The 19,998-nt window shown below is 38.5% G+C and overlaps 1 protein-coding gene across 1 annotated transcript in view; it reads right to left on the bottom strand.

The window, feature by feature from the left end:
* The window catches only part of igdcc3 (immunoglobulin superfamily, DCC subclass, member 3), a gene marked incomplete at its 5' end in the record, with an annotated part of 35,873 nt that extends 16,660 nt beyond the window's left edge, over positions 1-19,213 (bottom strand). The window contains 5 exon segments of the mRNA XM_014026186.1: positions 7,582-7,747; positions 14,288-14,446; positions 17,137-17,274; positions 18,865-18,995; positions 19,069-19,213. Coding sequence (XP_013881640.1) covers positions 7,582-7,747; positions 14,288-14,446; positions 17,137-17,274; positions 18,865-18,995; positions 19,069-19,213 — 739 coding nt within the window.
* Positions 19,214-19,998: the final 785 nt, after the last annotated feature.

Below are 19,998 nucleotides of genomic sequence, written 5' to 3'. Positions count from 1 at the left end.
CACACACACACACACACACACACACACACACACACACACACACACACACACACACACTATCACACCACTGCCACACACTGCTCTTTGTCCTCATCGTTTTTATCTCAGCTTCTTTCTCTTTCCACCCACATGGCAAGGAGCCTTTTAAAGGAAAAAAAAAGGTATAAGGTAGCATTGTATGTGTTTTTGAATATATAGGCCATGTATGCAGCCTATTTTTTTTTACATTTAAACATATGAACACACCATAAAATAAATACCTTTTCATTTTTAAAACAAGGATGTTTAAGCTGGGTTTATATTTGTTGCACAGTAAATTTGTGAAACTTGTAAAAATTCCCCAAGACCCTTTATTTCTATGACACTTTAAGAGATAAAACACATTTTATGAGGTAAAAAAGGGTATTCCTGGCAGTGTACGTCTCAAATAAAACTGAGCTGCACATAAGTCAGTGTGTCCCTAATCTGTCACCTGCTGTTTGRAAGAACCCGTCACACCAAAAGGTCTTCTCTTTTTTGACAGACAGGACACATTTTCTGTGTTAAATCAAAATTTTATCAAGATGCCACCGCAGTCTATTGAGGGGAAAGCAAGCAATTTATTGAAAGAACAGCATGTCAGCCTGAAGGGTTGAATTTGAACACCTCGAGGACCTGGGGAGTGAGAAAACTGACAGCTCAGGCCTCGGATGATCTCACCTGCATCAGCATCACCTGGTTTGTAAGATGGAAAAGTAAAACATCCTCTTTTCATTTTTAAATCGATGTGTTGAGATACAGTTATGTATGTTTTTATTATGAGTCAGAAAAGTCTGCAAGGTGGGCCGGTGGTTATTCTGTTCCGACTGCCAGGTGGATTCAATCTGGATGGTTATCAGGTCAGAGAGGCCCATGTATTTCACCTCTTCCGATCCAATTTCACCTCTGACCCCTGAGGTGGCAGCATACCCGCCCTCAGCTCGCCAGTCAACCATCACATTTGTGACAGGCTTTCATATCTGAGATGGATGGAGTGTTTGCAGGCAGGCAGCACGACCAGACGCCACAGACGCAGGAAGGAGGCCCCCGAGGAAGCACTCCTCGGTGCCACCGAGACTGGACGGGCCCCATGAGTGCGTGAAGGGAAAAGGGAGGGAAACTTCACAGCATTTTTGCTTGTTTGACAAGGTACAGTAACACTGAAAGARGTCCAGCACACGCAGAAAGACAAGGCACAGACGAGCGGTTTGATCCTGCCGAAGCGAAGCTTTGAGACTCCACAGGTGCCGTCAAAACATTTCCTACAACACGCAGGATGAAAACTGACGTTTTAGTGTCAAACAACACAAAAGAGCAGGAAACACTGAACTGCTTTATTCAGCTGCAATCACAACTATTAATCCAAATTCAACAAACCCACAATTTTTGCATAAACTTTCGATTTTGACCCAACACTGCAACATTTTTTGGAAAATTTCACCAAACGGCTCCCTCAAGCCTGCAAATTAAAAGCCTGTTTCCTTCCAGACGTTAACCATCAAATATTTCTGCTATATTTGCAATTCAATTTCCTGAAGTATTACATAAACCCTGACAGGAATAACATGCTCAAATATGGCTGTTTTAGCAGGCTGAGACCCAACTAGATGTGATGACAAGCAGCAAAAAAAAGAGGAGTTTCCCTCCTAAACGGAGTGAAAAATGTGTCTGCCGGTAGGAGGAAGTGTCACCTTCAAGAGACAACCTGTCAGAGCCGTGTAAGTTTATAACGCCAATAAAAGAGAAGAACAGAAACAAAAAAGTTCCCCGTTTTTCACACAGAGCTTGCTTTTCCAAATAAAACTTAAAAGCATCCCAACTTTGATGGAAACACTCTGAATAAACTGAATAATGTCAAACATTTTAGAGCCCAYCGATCACAAAACCAAAACCAGCAAAATCCTGGAGGGATAGTAAATAATGTATTAAATTAACAAAACAAATAACGCTTGTGCTGATATCCAAAGAAATTATAATGTCAGCTGTTTTAATTTAAACATTWATGTCTACATTACAATAAATCAGGGCTATTCAACTGGTGSCTCYCGGTCCACATCAGGCCCACTGGTGACCAAAATCCGGCCCGCCACTTGGTTCATTAATCTCTTAAGCCCAAACTCACTATAATACAGTATATGTGTTTTTTAGTTAGACATAGACATGTGCGGTKTCTACAGAAACGTCACATCTTGGCTAAAAGCTGGTAAAAACATTTCTGTGGTCGCTCAAGACATTTAACTACAAGCAGCTAAAGATAAAATTAAGTTAAGTAAAAATAAAATCAGTTCAAAAATGTGGTAAGTCTGAGACATCAAAATATGTCTGTTAAATAGTAGTGCGTTCTTTTTGATATTGTTTTATTTATTACTTTATTCCATAGGGTTCTGTATGCAAAATAAACTAATTCAAATGGTAACAGATCTTTGTAATACTTGGCTTATTTACACAATATTTTAAATTGTTCCGGCCCCTCAGCTGTTGGCCTGCAGTATCTGTGGCCCCTGGAGCAGTTTAGTTGAAATAAATTATTCAGATTTTAAAGTAACGTTTGCAAATAATAGCACACGTGTTGGAAAATCTTACTTTTTGTTCAAACAAATTGCTTCTTGTAGCTAAAACCCAACTGCAAAATGTTTCAAAAACAAGACTCAAAAGAAAGAGAAACTATATTTTAGAGAATCATTTGAACTGTTAAGCAATAATGGTTTTGTTTGTTGGCAAAAACAAACAAAACACCCGTCACGGCTAACTTTAAACATATTTGCGCTGCTATTTTCTGACAAAACTGATCTTTAACAGCAAAATTCTCACATCAGTCTTGAGTTGAAGCTCAAGGAACCACTGTGCTTCTTTGTTTTCAGTCAGTTTCAGAATAAATTTTATAAAGTGCATTAATCAGGCCGTGGCTGCAAACAATGTGCSAGGGACAAAAGAGAGTCTGGGTGACGGAGAAGAAAAGACCTGGGCGGTGGAAGGCTCGATTTCTGGCTGTTTGCTTGTTTTGAGACCCTAAACCAAGCTGTCCCGTCCTGACAAGTTGACACCATCATTTACTCATCAGTTCGAGGTCATTTCACAGACTGACGGATGAGGCTGCGGGCCAGGAGGACGGCTGACAGTGGGGTTTTGGAGTCTGTTGTTCAGCTGCTAAGTCTGTGTTTACTCTCCATTGTTTCTGAGCAGCAACCCATCAAAAGGCAGCAGGGCCGTTCTGGATTCAGCGAGAGTGAAAAGTGGGGGGAAAACACGGGGACAAAGAGAGAACAGGAGGAAGAGGTGCGGAAGGAGGAGGGGAGGAGCGACGAGCTGTCTGTTGCTTGAGAGGAGGGAAGGGCCCAGGGATATGACTGATTACAGGCGGGTCAGAGTTCAAGGCCAATGCTCTGGCCCCAGCTCCTGTGATGGGGGGTGGGAAAGGAAACGTGAGGCACAGAGGGGGACCAGGAACAAAAAAAAAAAAAAAAAAAAGGTTCTTAGTGAAGCACAAAACAAAACTTTTAAGAAGTGGTGAAAAAAAAAACCCAGTCTCTGTGACAAACTCAGGTTTACGCAGAGGCCTGGTCCTTCAGATGTTAATTACAGAACATGATGCTAACGCACACCCAGAGTCTGTTGCTTAAAAACAATACAGACTGCCTTTCAGATTGTTCTTCTGACTGATGCGAGATCACAGCTTGTGCTTGTGACACGATCACACCAGCTCTGAGATACATAATTAGCAGCAGCATTAACAGAGGCTTCAAACAGCACATTTCACAGGAGCCCGGTCAGAACCGAGGCGGCTCCAGACGCTGTTTGTGTTTGGGGATGCTGTGTGTGTGTGGGTTTGTTTCTGGTGACATTTCGGGGCAATTTTAATACAAAATGCCTACATTTGGGGACAACTGGTGCATTTGGGGACAAAAATCGAGTCCCCATTTGGTTTAAATGCCATTGGTGGGTTGGGGGCTGGGTTTAGGACCGAGGTGTGAATTGAGTTTAGGTTAGTTTTAGGGTCTGGTAGATACCTGTGAGGTTAGCCTTAGGGTTTGTGGTCAGGGTTAGGCTGTAGAAATGTAATGGAAGTCAATGGAATGTCCCCAAATGGATAGCTGTGCAAACATGTGTGTGTGTGTGTGGCGACAAAAGAGGGGCGCGCACACCAGCGCTCCTGTTTACTGACTGAAGCAGCCAATCGGCTCGCCGCTGACGTCACCGCGTCCTTTCACGTGGCCTTGTCCTCGCCGTGTTTTTGGAGTGTGTGAAGTATCGCATGAGAATGAGGAGGAGCAAAAGGACAACGCGCTGGCGAATTTTAGCGTTTGATTATGCATGTGTGCCAAATGAATGATGTTATGCACCACGGGGGCTATTTGTGCACATGCAGACCCTCTTGGTTTGTGATTAATGCACGCACAAACGTGTGTGTGAATGAAATGTGGAATCGATTCCGCTCCCTCCCCTTGTCTGATTTGCTCTTGAAGGTCAGCGTTATGAGAGATGGCTAAAAGGGAGAGCCCTTTGTGTGACTATGTACACAAACACAACAACATACATTAATTAAAAATCTCTCTTCCAGCTCTGTGGCACTATTTATCCAAGCCYTTGCTATCAGCCATGATAGAGCAATATGCGCACATTTATTCACACGCACACAAAAAAAAACAAGATAATTGTGTCGCCTCTAGCTCTTGAATTCATTTACATGTCATTACTTTTGTTTTGGTGAAGTTTAGAAGGTAAATTTCATATAATTTCCTTTCTCTGTATTACACTGAACACAAACTTTTTGACTTTTTGGGCTTCAAGTTAAACTCTAATAAAGTTTCTAACAATTTAATCTGTAAGCGTACATGTTRTGCAGGATATCAAACGTTGGAGTTAGCATGTCTTCTGCTGTAACAGGAATAATCAACGAGCGATTAAATAAGCAGGTAGAGAGGCTGAGTCATCTCAGGTGCAGGGGGCATGGGTTTGAATCCCACTGCCACTATTATATAATTCATCTGTTCCAAACTCTTGATTCTTAACTCTAAAGTAGTCCTCAGCTTGGTTTGGTAGTAAAAAAGGGGGGGCTTTGAGGAAAATATTTGGGAACCACTGATGMAGACGACTAATTAACTCCAAATAATTTGAAGACGCTGCACTACTGACTGTATTCCTCGTTTTACTTGTGGAAAAAGAAAGTCAGTAGTGCAAACAAAGTGTAAACAAAGTGTAAACAAAATAATTGATCWCATCATGCAATRGATCCYATCRGATACTCAACTTGGTATCGATACTTAGATTGATACACCCACCCATACACCTGTGTGTATTTCCTGTGTTTTGGATCAAATGAAAACAGATTACATTAGGGATGCACCATTATGAAAATTTCAGCTGATATCAATATCCGARACCAACATTGCTGTTARGGCCGATAACTGATATTTACCGATATTACACAAACTCATAAATTATTTACATACAAATACGCACAGATACACTTTGTGTCTTTTTCGATACTGTACAAAAACGACTAGACATGGCTCTCTACTTGAGTTATTCCTTTCACTATCATGATCATATTTTCTTCACAACATTGTTTGGTGAAACATAACCACACATACACATCAAGTGCAATATTTCTGATATCCTGAACATATCAAAACTGTTGTTATTTTCTATTTTTATTRGTCTACTTTTATTAAACTTTGCTTCTCTTATTTCATTGTATATATTTATTGTGGTTACTTAATTACGGCTTTTGAGAACTCTTGTTTTTGCACTGCCTTCGAGAGCTGSTCATCTGTAAATTTCGTTGTGCTACTTGTACAATGGCCAACCATTCATTTCCCTTTACAAAACAAACACAAAGCTAAAAAGTGGGAAATCGATATCAGACGTTAATATCAGCCCAGTTTTATTTATCAGACTGATCCTGATGTTAATGCTGATACATCGTGCATCCCTAGATTACATCATTATATGGGCTCATACAACTGGTGTGGTAATTGCTGAGAGTCATTCACTCTGCAAACTGAGATTTTGTGATACGACATAGTTGATCAAAATGAATGTTATTTCTAACAGAAGATGATTTTAGTTTCTCTGACTTGAAGTACGATCGTCAGTACGTGTTCCCATTTGCAGTTTGTTCCCTCCAGAGGTAATTTGTCAGAATAAAATCCCGTTCGGTACATTTCAAGCTTTTGTTTCAAGAAGTAAGACGATTCTTCTGAACAGCATTAAGCACCTGAAGGTTTACATCATTCCAGCAGACTGTGAAGATGATTGACGCCGTACGGCGCTCGAACAGTTCAGCCGCTCAGAGAACATTCTTCAGACACACTTTAAGCTGCTCTGTTCCCTCCGTTGCTGAAACGCATTTCTTGGTCAACCAGCTGAGTTTATGAGCTCATTAGCTAATGGCAGCTCTGCCTCCAGAACCAATTGCAGAGTGCGGTTTTGCGATGCATGAGATTCATATCATCGCAGGTCARATGTAATAGCTGCGAGAGGAAACGCTGCGACGACTCATTCTCTCTCTTCATTTATTCTTCCTGCAGAATCATCATTTCACTTTTACCCTTTTTAATTCCACATTTCAGACCCTCGTCTCATTCATTTCTGTCCGGCTGATACCGACCGCTGGATGGAAGTGGGAGTGGGGAAAATGAACAAGAGTGATGAGTGTGTCTGCTGCTTTCACTTAACTGCTGTGGTGTGCAAACATTGATTTTTTTTTTGTGCATATCTGATTTGATACATTCACTTCGCATTTTTTCCCTTTAAATGAACATTAATAATGCACTCGGACGACTGTGGCCAGGGTCATCTGGGGAAATTGAGCTTTGCATGTGCAGTAATTCATAAAGAAGTGCAGTTTAAAACACACTGCAGTTTATATTCAGCACCCAGATGGATGAACGGAAAGGAAAAACGTTCAAACTGAAACAGTAAAWATAAAACATTTGGCTTAATCAGACACAGCTCAGGAGAAATCTTTTGCATTTTTTTTCAGAAATATTTCAGTTTAAAGACAATTGGTGCTTTAAAAAATAAAAGCCAATTATTTTGGCTTAATAGAGTGAAGAGCTGCAAGTGGAATTAGAGCGGATTCCTCCTCCTCACATCCTTCTTAGGCAAAGCTATGAGAGGATAGAGGTTTATGTTCTCTACAGTGCTGCTTGGCACCCCTGAGTGGTAAAACATTTAACATGGCTGCCACTCAGGGGGTCACAGGACTAATAGTACAACACATTTAAATTAGTGGTTGTTGCTCTCGACGGGGAACCTTGCTCCATTACCAAAGAGTCGTCAGAATTGTATTAATAGCCAAGTAGAAATTGGGTTTTCTGCGATGTTTCTGGTTTTGTTTCCATGCTTGTGGAAATTCACAAAGCACAGCTTGGAGGCATGCAAAAGCCTGAATTCCCTACAAATTTACTACAGCAAAACCTAAGTCACCATTTTGGTTCAACTGACAAACACCTCATGCTTCGTCCTTGGTTCAAAAAGATCACGAAGGTTAAAAATAAAATGATGTCATTTATAATAAAGCCGTTACAGAAACAAAGCCTTTCGTCTCATTCTTCTTACCTGTTGTTGTTCCTGAGTTTGACGTGTCCTCTGGGCTCCAGGACCTGTCCGTTCTTCAGCCAGGTGAGCTGCGGGTCAGGCTCGCCCTGCACCTGGCAGGTGAAGATGGCGGTGGTGCCGACCGGACGGGCGATGGACTGTGGAGGCTGAACGAACTCCGCTGGAGCTACAAGCAGGGAGGGCAAATAAACGAGCGTAATTTAGCAGGGGTGCAACGATACAGAAAATTCACGATTGGTTCGGTTCGATACTTTAGTCTCACGGTTCAACATTTTTTTGATAGAAAAAAAGAGAAATCTCCATGCACTTCTTAACATTTAATTGATTGAAATTAATTATGAACATTTGTTTAACCTCAAAATAGTTTGTACTGTAAATTAAATGTTGCTGAAACATAAAGTTTCTCAGTGGATCTGCGCTCGACAATGCAGCCTAGGTGGAGTAGTCGAGCACAGATCCACTGATCCTTCAACACAGAGCATCTTCAGAAGACAGGCTTATAAAATAAATTTAAYAACCTGTGTTGTTCGATWCATAGTGTGTGTTGAACCTAAAGCACTGTATTGAACGGTTCAATACAGATACATTTATTGTCGCACCACTAATAATTAGGTCCCATTTAACTAAAGATGCTGCTAGAACGGTAGCGACTTCTTTTACAAAACTATGTTTTTTTTGGAGCAAACTTTTAAAGATAATTTGGTCGTTGCTTAACTAGATGCTCAGTCTGATGCAACCGGAGCTCAAACCTGCAAACTCAGGATTACAAGAGCGCAGCAATGACCACCGAGCTACCGCAGCCCAATTTACAGAAATACAGTGTAAAGATTTTTTTWAACTGGATCCTGAGGCATCACAATGGAAAAAGCAAGGATAAGCATGAGCAGCTGAACATATGGGAGCCTTGGGTAAAGCTGTAAGGTGTAAATACTGGTTTGAACCTATAATTCAGGAAAGAGGTCAATTACCATGAATATGAAGGAGACAGGATCAATGCACTAACAGGTAAATAAAACGGACTGTGGGGGAGAGATGGCAAACAGGAAACAAGACAAAGAGAGGCCTGATAATGTTTTTTTTTCTCTTTAGATCTAATTGACCTTAAAACTTGTTCTATCAAGTCTGTAACTATAATTCAATGGAACCAGATTCCATCATTAATCAGTTATTCAGATGATTAAATCTACATCTGCAGGAGTTGATTTTCTGGGAGACGTTATGTGTCTATCATCTTCTCTGCATTCATTATTGTCCCAGCTGTTATCATATCTGATTATTTTCCTCTGATGTTCAAAGGTGGTTTTTTTATTGATCTAAAAGTATTTTCAGTGTAGGTCGATGAACTGTAGAGTCAGTGTGGCCTGAGTACTTCCTGTTTTCATATAAACACATTAAAAGGAAAAAACCTTTAGCTTTTGAGTCATATTGTTTGATTTTAGCTCTGTCGTGTAATCAGATTAGGATTAAAGAGGGTGTAGGCGCCTGGGTCGCAACTAATTTTAGATTCCCACACTCGTTTTTATGAAAACTAATTTTCATACGGAGTATTTGTGCATTAATTTCAAGGTTACTAGTCATGCAGACGAGAGCAGCTCTTGGCTTTAATGTAAGTTTAAAGGACTACTGCGGCACACAAGTGGATCTGCAAAGTTTCTTTATTTCTAATCATGAAGAACATCAATTTTTCTAAATAATTTCAAAACAACGAGAGAAAAGGTCAAGGCACAGAACACGAGTAATTCAAACAATTTTAAAGAAATATGAAAATGTAATCTTAATGTATTTTAAAGAATTAATATGTGGATCTAAATGTTAAAAATTTGTTTTGGAGGTTAAAGTTTCCTTTTTAAACTAGCCTGTTTGAATGTGTTGTTAATTTTAATTAGTTTTTTTTCTTTTCCCAACTCTGGTTGTTGTTTTTATAAGTGTAATTTTTATTTTATTTCATTTTTGTATTTTACTAGTTTTGTTTACTGTGTGTTTTGCTGTTTTGTAGCARTTTGAGATTTTTGTTAGTAAAAAATATCCTTACAAATGAAATTCATTATTATTTAAATTATTGAAAATATAGAATATTTGCATAAAATCACATTACATCAGTCATCTAAAGCATGACAAATATTTACAAACTATTAATTTGGTCACTTAAATTGCATTTTATTGCAAAATTACACAAATTGAAATCATTTAGTAAAACTGTGGGGAAAAGGAAGCAAGCCAATCAGAAACTCATGAATAGTTTTTGGTGAGCATCCATTCATTAAGAACAACAAAACTATTTTTAACCTTTTAACTTTGTGGCCCTTTGGAAAGTCCAGCCTTCAGTGCAGTATTACAATGATCAGACTTCATCCAAATTAGACGTAAAGACGAAGTCAAAGCGCTGACATTATAAAGCTTGACCCGTGAGCATTTAGAACCTATGGGGTTTAAAGTAAATCTGCTTGTAGTTCAGAAAAAAAAAACATGCGCAGAATAATACGCGTTTCACACTACAGTGGGGTTAAACGTCTGAAAATCAACTGCAGTGTCCGTGCTCACAGTATTAAAGAAGCATCACTAAAAATAAACGACTGTGTTGAAGAAGAGGAATGATTTCATCAAGAAGCAGCTGCACAGAAACTACCTGTTCTCACTGCTGAGAAATGGATGCTTTTAGTCTTTTCAAATGATACGTTGTCAAGAACAGGATTACAGAGCAGCAGCGCTCTTATCCTGAAGGAACAATATATATTTTATTTCAATTAACCTCCAGGTTAATTTTTGTTTTTACCTTTCTTTTTCCGTTCCACCTCGAACACCAAATGTTGTTCGACACATCTCTGGTTTTTCTGTACTGGAAAAGCAAAAGTGCCCTGAGGTAATTAAATGAAGGAGGAAGCTGACAGAGACGATCCTTTCATTAATCTTCTTCCTTCCGAGCTTCATTGTCCGTTTCTTCTTCTAGTCTTCTTTTTATTTTTTAAAGCCGACTCAAAGGCAGAGATCAGAGGGAGCTCTGGAGGAGATCGATTTGCYCCTCTGAAGGTGTGGGTCGGATCATCGGCACCAGCCATCCATCTTGCCGCTGCTTCTTTTTACATTTTGGCTCTTGCAGTTTGACTCCTATTTTGCTTCTGCTGAACCTCACCTGAAAGATGCTAAAAATTATGTTTCCTGGGAGTCTATTTGTTAACAAGTGACGTTTCTGAGAGGACCCTCGTCTGTGTTAATCTGGAGGTAAAGTTCATGACCGCTGAGCTCCTTTTCTGAATTGATGGCCACCGAAACTCTCATATTCACAGAGGTGTCAAGTGGCTTATTTCCACAGACTAATGGACCGATTCCTCAAGGACAGTGAGTGAAAAAAAAAAAAAAAACAAGGCTCTACTGCTCAAACTTATCCAGTGTTAACAGTTTCTCTTTGTTGTCAAAAATCCATAAAAGACAAAGCATCAGCTGCAAAATTAACATCCATGCTTATCATTATACTTTTTTACTTTTATCCCCTGCTAGGTAAGTTCTTGTTTTAGATCTGACAAGCCGATGAAATGAAATATTGATTTGGATCAATACTGCTACCGGCTGAAACAAAGTGTGGTCTATTTGATCAATATGTGAGTAACGCAGATACTGGCTGTTTCCTTCTTGGTGGCAGTTAATATACAGGGTTTCTTACAGGGGCYGAGCTAGAAGTTTTTGGAAGGGGTYGCACAAGGTGTTATGGGGGGCATATATAAAAAAAAAAKCTGGATTTGAACATTTAAGAAGGCCACCACAGCTAAATTTAAGTGGCTATAATCCAGCCATTTTYGGACTGGGTTGAAATTTGTTGTGGTGTAGCCAAAAATGATTMCAAGTCCCGATTTAAGCTAACTGCAAATGCTAATTTTACAAAGCCTTACAAAATATACAGCTGAAAATTAATTTAGCAGTAGCTGAGAATAATCTAACAAAATCTGAATGGAAATACAAAATCCAAGATGGCCACCAAAACTACTTTCAAATAGTTGGACCTCAGACATTTTTTAGAAATACTGAACTAAAATTTGGTAAGGTTTTAGCCAAGTGCAATCCCCATATCATTTTGAAATCTCAATTTTAAGCTTTTAAAGATATTAAGCTGAAATTTAGTGTGGTGGTAGCTGAGAGTGGTGCCTAACAGATTCTAAAATCAGACTAAAGAATCCAAGATGTCCACCAAAGCTAAATTCAAACGGCTATAATTCAGCTATTTTATATACATTCAGCTGAAATTTAGTGTGGTGGAATTGTTTCATTATATTAATTCAGTGGTTTAGAAAAAATATTTTTTCTCCACACTCTAATAGGTTCCCTCCACAATAAATAATACAGCATACCAGATATTTACTTTYTTTTTGCTGTAACTGACCACCTTTTATTGCTGAATGCAAACCCTACTCCCAACTTGTCAATCAATTAGGGGTGGCGCCTGGGAGTGGCCAATCATTTGCCAGGGGTGATACTTGTCACCCTGGCCACCCCTCTGGCTCCGCCCCTGGTTTCTTAATATGTTGTTTATTTCAGGTCAAATCTGTTCATATCTTTGTCTTAATGTCAAAAATTGTAATATATAATGTTTACATTGTGTCATTACAGTATCATTAAAAAAAATGATTCATTGAAATTAAATTGAAAAAGTCAAACTCATCAATAAAACACAGTGGAATTTGCAAATTTTGTGCAGACCTGAGGTGTAACCATCACTCTGAATGAAAAACAGCCTTTACTCCATTTAAAACAAATCTATCTGCTATAAAAGATGTAATCAAACATGCCTCTATAAATGTAATGTATTGCACTTGATATAAGTTGCCTTTGTGTAATATCCAACTGGTAAAACTTTGAGCTGTAATCAGTGATTACACTAGCTTGCACAGAATAATTTAGGAGTGAATACTTCCTCTTGTGTTGCTGTAGATTAAATGTGTTCTAAGCTCTTATTACCATTAAAGAGATGAGAAATTCTTATAAATGAAGTATTTTTGCTCTGCCATTGTTGAGACTTTTCCTCTACCTTTTGATTCGATTTTAAATCAGTTGCTCAAGTGTTCGTCCAGCTCAAACTGCCTTTTGAATAAAGAGGATTTTATTTTTTAATAAAACAAGTTGTAAATAGCTTTTTGTGCTCTATAGGATGGAGAAAGAAACAAGTAAGACCTCATTTTGTAATAACAACACATTATGTAATAATGTCATAAAATCAGGCTTCAAAATGTGATAAACCCGCACTAAAACCGCATTATGTAATAATTGCTGCAAAWTGTAATAAAATTCTTCAACGCATTATGTTATAACGTTATTACATTTTGCGGCAATTATTACAAAATGTGGTGGTGTAATAATCTGGTGCATTATGTAATAAACAATCAAAACCAGTATTTCTGTTCGTCCTAATCAATATAATTGTAATAACTGTCATGTTGCAAATACTACATTTTTAAATCTTTATAACTTTGGTCAATAAACACCGTACTTCTCATCTTTTATTTGAATTTTCATATTTACTGTCCTGATCCCTGTTACAGAAATTATTCTACTTTGTAGACAACCCTCAAAATATATCTAAAAGTTAGTTGTACACAAATGTCAACCCCTTCAGATGTTTACCTGTATAATGAGCCTTAAAAATATGTAATTTTCATTAAAAAAAAGCATATTAATCACACGCAGGGGGGGTTGGGGGGTGCAGGTGGACCATCAGCCGTGGAGGGGAGGGGGCGTGGTGCAGGAGGACTGTCGGCTTCTGTATCAGAAGGAAATGAGGGTTGAAGAATTGTTTCTAGCAATAGAGTAGGTTGGAAGTGGATATTTGATGTTAATAATTGTTTTTTAATGTCCTACAAGCTCTGACACGTTAAATAAATTAGAAACTAAGTTTTTGAAAGATTCCATAAAACATGAAAAAAAAAACCATGAGATTGGTCTATACATCCATATACATAAGAATTTGACTGAAAATGCAAATAAAAGATGAGAGGTTTGGTGTTTATTGACCAAAGTTATAAAGATTTAATTATGTAGTGTTTGCAACATGACAGTTATTACAATTATATTGATTAGGATGAACAAGAATACTGGTTTTTGATTGTTTATTACATAATGCACCAGATTATAACACCATCACATTAAGTAACAATTGCCGCAAAATGTTATAATGCTATTACATAATGCATTGAAGACTTTTATTACATTTTGTGTCAATTATTACATAACGCGGTTTTAGCGTGGGTTTATTACATTTTGWYGCCTGATTTTATGACATTATTACATAATGCGTTGTTATTYCAAAATAAGGTCWTACAAAGCAGATCTTACCAGAGCTACACCTGGAAAAACAAGCAAAAACTCCAGCTTGTGTGTGGAAAAATGTTGCTTTTAAAAGGATGTGACCTGCTTTGCTTTTCCTCCAGTGTGAAAATACCACACAACCTCAAGTCTGAGAAAATCTGCAACACCCACTAGTTCAGAATTAAGGGTTTAAATTCGAGAACACCTACATAAAACACTTGTAGCACAGAGCGTTTGATCATGGCAGAAAAACTGCTTCAGCTTAAGGCAGAGATGCCTCCATTAAAGGGATGATGATCATGTTCCTTCTGCAGAAATATCACATTGATAGAGCTGTTTCTCTCTCTAGTTTAATAATCTTCACATCATCTCTTAAAAAAAAAAGAAAAGCACATTTATTTTACACAGAACTCACCTTGGACTACAAGACGTCCTTGAGCCGTCCTGCGGACACGAGTTCCTGGTTTGTTCGCAGCACACACATAGACCCCCGAGTGCTGCACGCCAACATCCGAGATCATCAGGTTCCCCGTGCCGAGAACCTGAATTCCCTCCACTCCGATGGGCCGGCCGTCTAATCAGGCAAGTTGGAATAAAAAAAGAGAAAAGTTGACAAAAATAGGGCAATAAAAAAAGGGCCAAGTGTACAAATGTGCTGCTTATGTCAGGGATTAACAGGTGAGTGTGTGCTTTGAGGATTATAGGGAGATTAAAATACTAGCAAAAAATAAAAAGAGACTAAATTTAATGCAAGAACCCAACCTCAAACTGACAGAGACAGTGCTATTTCTGTCCCTCAAGGATGCAGCTTTCACTGAGAGCGATGCACAGAATCATAATGTGCTGAGCTTCTGATGCAACAAGCAGCAGGAAGGTCACAGAGTTTCTCTTTGCTGTTTGAGTGCAGCTTTTTCTTTTTTCTTTGTTTTGTCATTTTTGTCTGTACAACACTGAAGTGTTTCTTTATTTTTAGAAAGAAACCACAGGAAACAAAGTATTTCTTTTCTTTAATCGTGACTTTAGTTTCTCCTTGGATAGCGTTCATTTATTAACACTTAAAACTTTATATATATTTTAAGTACCTTTTTCATCTCAGAAGATATTTCAGCTGCTTTCAGACCAGAAACTATAACTGCAACTTGTAATCTATTTCCTTACACAATCCCTCCTTTCTGCTCTTGCTGCAATTACATGATAAGCTCACACTTTGCTGTGCTTCCTATCTGTGGTGTCAAACCCAACAATGACTTCAGTCTGCCTCTAATATTGGCTATGGGGCCAAGGGGGCAAMCTAATCCCATCTACGACTTCCATCTGCAGCCTAGATGGTCCAGACTTGATGTGTTAAAAGGCAGGGAGGCAGGGGGCCAGCGTGACGGGAGTGGGGGGCATGATGCAGAAGCACAGGCCAGCAGGTACAAACCATACAGTGAATAATATGCAGTTATTGTGTGAACGCTGTTTTAATCCTGTTTGTTTCCTCCGTATGTTCAGGCTAGGTGTTTTCTTTAGCCATTCTTTATTTAAAGCTTTAGTTTGACTTTAGTAGCTGTAACTTTTATCATTTTGAATTATTTACCTTTTTTTACAGAGAAATAAAAAACAACAAAACTTGTAAATTCCACCTAAAAGATGTTCTCAGAAAATCCCTACAGCACACTTGCTCCYTTTTTGTCTCTCTGCTTCTGTCTTGTCTTTCCGTTTTAAGCTACGATTTTGCTAATATTACCTTTTAGCTATGGTGTTGCCAAGTTTTTTTAAGTACTGTTTTGATAGTCATAGCTTGCTATGATTTTCTTAATTTTATATTTTTACTACTGGTCTGCTACATTTAGCTTTTGGCTAACATTTTGAGATATTTAGCTTTTTGCAGAAGTTTAGCTAATTTGAGCTCTTATGACAAGTTTTGTGAACCTTAAATGTTAGCTTTCAGCTAGTGTTGCTGCTGTATGCAAATCTGACATTTTAGRTATTGTTTTAATAATTTGACCTGTTAGCTAATTTGACCTTTTATCGCAAGTTTTGTGAACCTTAAATGTTAGCTTTCAGCTAGTGTTCTCCTAATACAGCTACTGTTTGCAAATTTGACATTTAGGCTTTACTAATTTGACGTGTTAGCAATGGCTTAGCTAATTGGAGTTTTTAGTAAGTTTATCTTTTTAAAGTTTTTAATTAAAGTTTTGCTGAATCCACTTTCTGCTCTGCCTTTTTCAACTGAAATATTTTATTATTTAATGAATTTTAGTGAAGCTTTTCAGCATTTTGCATTTTTATTCTTTATCTCCATATTAAGGTAGAACATGATTGATATAGAATGGTTTCAACATAAATAAATGACTTATTCAAGCGGTTTTGTTTAATTATTACTACTAAATTGCTTTTATTTGATAATTCATTGATTTCCATTAACTCGATGTTCCAAGAAATCACATTCCAGTCTGTCTTTGTCTCAATGAAAAGCATTTTATTTTTTTCTTAGGTGTTTTTCATTTGTTTTCAGTGTGTGCATTCCTTTCTTTTTTTTTTTCCTTTCGTCTTCAGTTTCTCTCAGCCATCCACTAATTAATTTAGTGTCAGGAAAGAAGAAGCACACAGCTCGCAGGCTGTGGCGCTGCTCAATGAATAGCAACAAACTAACTGTGGCATTAAGGAGTGACTGATGTGAAACTAGATTCATTATCCAGCTTATCCCAGCCTCCCTGCCATAATCTAATACACACAAATCCCATCGTGTTAGCATTTCATTCTGCTAGCGTTGTGTAAGGCAATACTGTCAATCTGATTATGCCCGACTGCCTGAGAGGGGCAGCAATTTACATTGGGAACAACAAATCAGATCGGATAATAGGTAAAGAAAACAGATAGGAGAATGAAGAATTGTTCTGGACAGGCTTTGAGTGATGGTTAAGAAAAAAAAATCTGCATGCCAGGAGAAGAAACTGATCGTATCTGCTTCAGCAGCTCGTAGCAATTACTCTGCGGTGCTTTGAAGGAGGTTCAACTTCATGAGGAGATGAAGCATGAATTTATCAGAGCAGAGTGAAGTATAATGTTTTGCCCTCAGGCTTAATACTGGAACACAATGACTCATGTACACACAGTAGATTTATTTGTGTACACATCTGCTTTACCCTGAGTAAAAAAGCAGGAAAAACCCATGAGGTTGCATAAAGTCCCTTAAATTTTCCAAATGCTAACACCAGTAACGCAAGAAAAAAATAAAAATCTGTGTTGTTTTTTTGCAGCAGAAGGAAAGTTTCTCACCTAGTCTGCTCCAAGACACAATGGGCTGAGGGTATCCTGTAGCAACACACTCCAAGATGGCCGTCTGGTGAACAGTGAGGGTCAGGTTTTCAGGGCCGACCAGAATCACAGGTTCTTTGTAAACAGACGACTGAGAACCTGCAGGAAAAAAACAAAAAACAAAGCGAGGACGTTCAGAAGCGAACGAGCGTGATGAACTTCAGATGAACCATCTCAGATTAATCAGTAGTTTCCATCCAATTTTAATGCAAATTTTGAGCAAACTTTTGAAATGTTGCAAAAAGGACAAAAAAGAAGACGTGTGTGTTTCCATCAACAGGCTTGGAGCGAATAAACCAGGCTACACAAAGGGGCATTACATCCGACAGTTGTAGAGGAATATTATTATCTCTTACACTTCTCAAAACTTAAAGTAATGAGGAATCATGGGTTCTTTCTGTCTGGGGAGATGAAAGTGAGAAACACACACAATAATTTACCAGCTCAGTAGTTCAAGTTTTCTAAAATAAATGATATTTATTTACTTAATAAAATAAACTACTTATGTACAAACTAATGTGAATAATCAGAACTTTATGAGTTAAAACATTAACAGTTATCCCTCACGCGTCTGTACTGATAAACGTAAAATATGACAACTCAGAAAGAACACAGTAAACCTTAGATTTTGATCTTGATAAACCAAATGTTTACAGGCACATTAAACTTATGGCAAGGTTTTGAGATTAAGAACAGTAAAGAAAAGGAGGATTAGTTTTAAGATTTACGAATTATCAATTATCTTATCAAAATATGGAAACCAAAACTAGCACCCTGCATCTCCACCCCCACGTCGGCCGGACCTCCGAACACTTTACAAACCACAGCTTTAACTTTTGGTGTTTTCGACCGTCTGGTCAAGCTTGGACAGGAGTCACTCGGTTTGTTAAGATATCCAGTTCAGGAACCTTACGACCAGTAAAAACTCCACATTTTGTTTTTACAGCGTCTCAGAAGGTCTGCTTTTGTCCGGCAGAGAGAGAGACAAGGTTCTCCGTTCAGGTTTTCTTCAAAAATAAAAGCTTTTCACCAGAAGTTTCAAAATAATGGAGCTGAATCAAGACTGAAGGTGTCTTGATTCTAGACAAAAAGAGTTGCTCATTGGCTCATGAGACAAATCTGATTGTCAAGATGCTGAATTCTCCTGTAAAAGGAAAACAGCTCAGAGATGAAAATTGATGTTTTCTCGTCTCTTCGTTCTTTCGTTCTTTGTACTAAACAGGAAGTAAAGTCACAAACTCAGGGATACACATCTCAGAACAATGGAGAGAAGTTATCAGAAATGTTTTGCTATTAAAACTGGGATTATTCTGGCATATCAGCTAGTGTTGGCGATGTTACATACTGTCTGAAGACGTAGAGAAAGAAATGCAATTCTCTTCACGTTATAACTGGGAAAACTCCGACAGCGGGAGCAGGGTCCAGCTGCAGCCGCTACAATGGCTGGACAGCTGATCGAGGTAAATATTCACTATGTCAGAACTTATTTGGCAAATTCATTTCCATCTCCACTTTTGCGCATTAACTCTTTTTTCGGAAAATCCAAAAACCAGCTCAAGCGAGCATTAAAAGTTTTTGTGAAATTAAGGACGTTTTTGCAAATTTTGTCGTTTCCATCCACCTTTTCGAACGCAATACTTCAAAATGCGCATAAAAACACAGCTACTGTCTGCTGAAGTGAAAACCGACCTGAAACTGTGAGGAGCGCCTCGGTGCTGTGTTTCACTCCTGCACTGTTATGAGCCACACAGCAGAACTTCCCACTGTCCTCCTCTCGCACTCCGGTAATCTGCAGAACACCTGTTGGTAGAAGAGTGTACCTAAAAGAGGAAAAACACACTTAAAAAATGGCTAGACGTTTAAAAAAAAGAGTAATGTTGTGTTTTCACCCACCTTTCATCTGCAGTGTCTACAGGACGGCTGTCCTTCTCCCAGCTAATGACGGGCTCCGGCAGGCCGTGGATCTGACACTGGAATCGGGCCACGCCGGACTCCTCAGCGTGCACCGACTCTGGCTGGACGTGGAAGTCTGCCATCGCTGCAGAGGGGAGGAGGAGGAGGAGAGGGGGATTTTAGGCCACAACATCATAAAACAGGCTACGGAGGCTGACGGCGGGCTGGTTACAGAGAACATGGAGTTCTGCAACAGATGGTGTGGCCCCCACAGAGTCCTGACCTCCACGTTACTCGATCCAGCTGCGCTTACAAGAAGATGCAACAACTGAGACAACCTTCATAATGTACATTTTGGTGTAAAGCTTTTTATTCTAGGGCTATAAAAACAGCAGAATAAAAAGCAGAATAACTATGTCATCATCTGCTATGAACGTCTCAGGAGACGTGTAGAGGATGACTTTCAGCTACGAAAACACAAATTTTTGTTCAGTATCTGTAAAACTGGCTGAGTTATAGCCATGTTTTTAGTTTAATCGTTTATTCATTTCAATAAAAACAAAGATTTCAACATAACAACAAAAAAGAAACACAAATCTTATAAAATGAAAGGAAGCAGAAGAAAACAATCTTAACATCTGCCCCATGTAACAAAAAAGAATAAAAATAAGAATATATATACATATTTATATGCATACACATAAATACACACACTCACATATACATACTGTACATATATGTATAAACACATACAGTATATATACATACATGCACATACTGTATATAATTTTACCCCCTCATCAGCATTAAATCATTAAACAACTCCTTTACCTTATGTAGTACTGCAATAGATTTTGCTATTTTTGTTCTTAAGTAATTTATATGAGGTTTCCAGGTCAGGTTTTCATCAACAACACCCAAAAACTTCAC

This window comes from Austrofundulus limnaeus, unplaced genomic scaffold (assembly GCF_001266775.1).
Source record: "Austrofundulus limnaeus strain Quisiro unplaced genomic scaffold, Austrofundulus_limnaeus-1.0 Scaffold5, whole genome shotgun sequence".
Lineage (NCBI taxonomy): Eukaryota > Metazoa > Chordata > Actinopteri > Cyprinodontiformes > Rivulidae > Austrofundulus > Austrofundulus limnaeus.
Note: the sequence above shows the minus strand (reverse complement) of the source record. Positions and strands in the feature narration are given on the sequence as shown.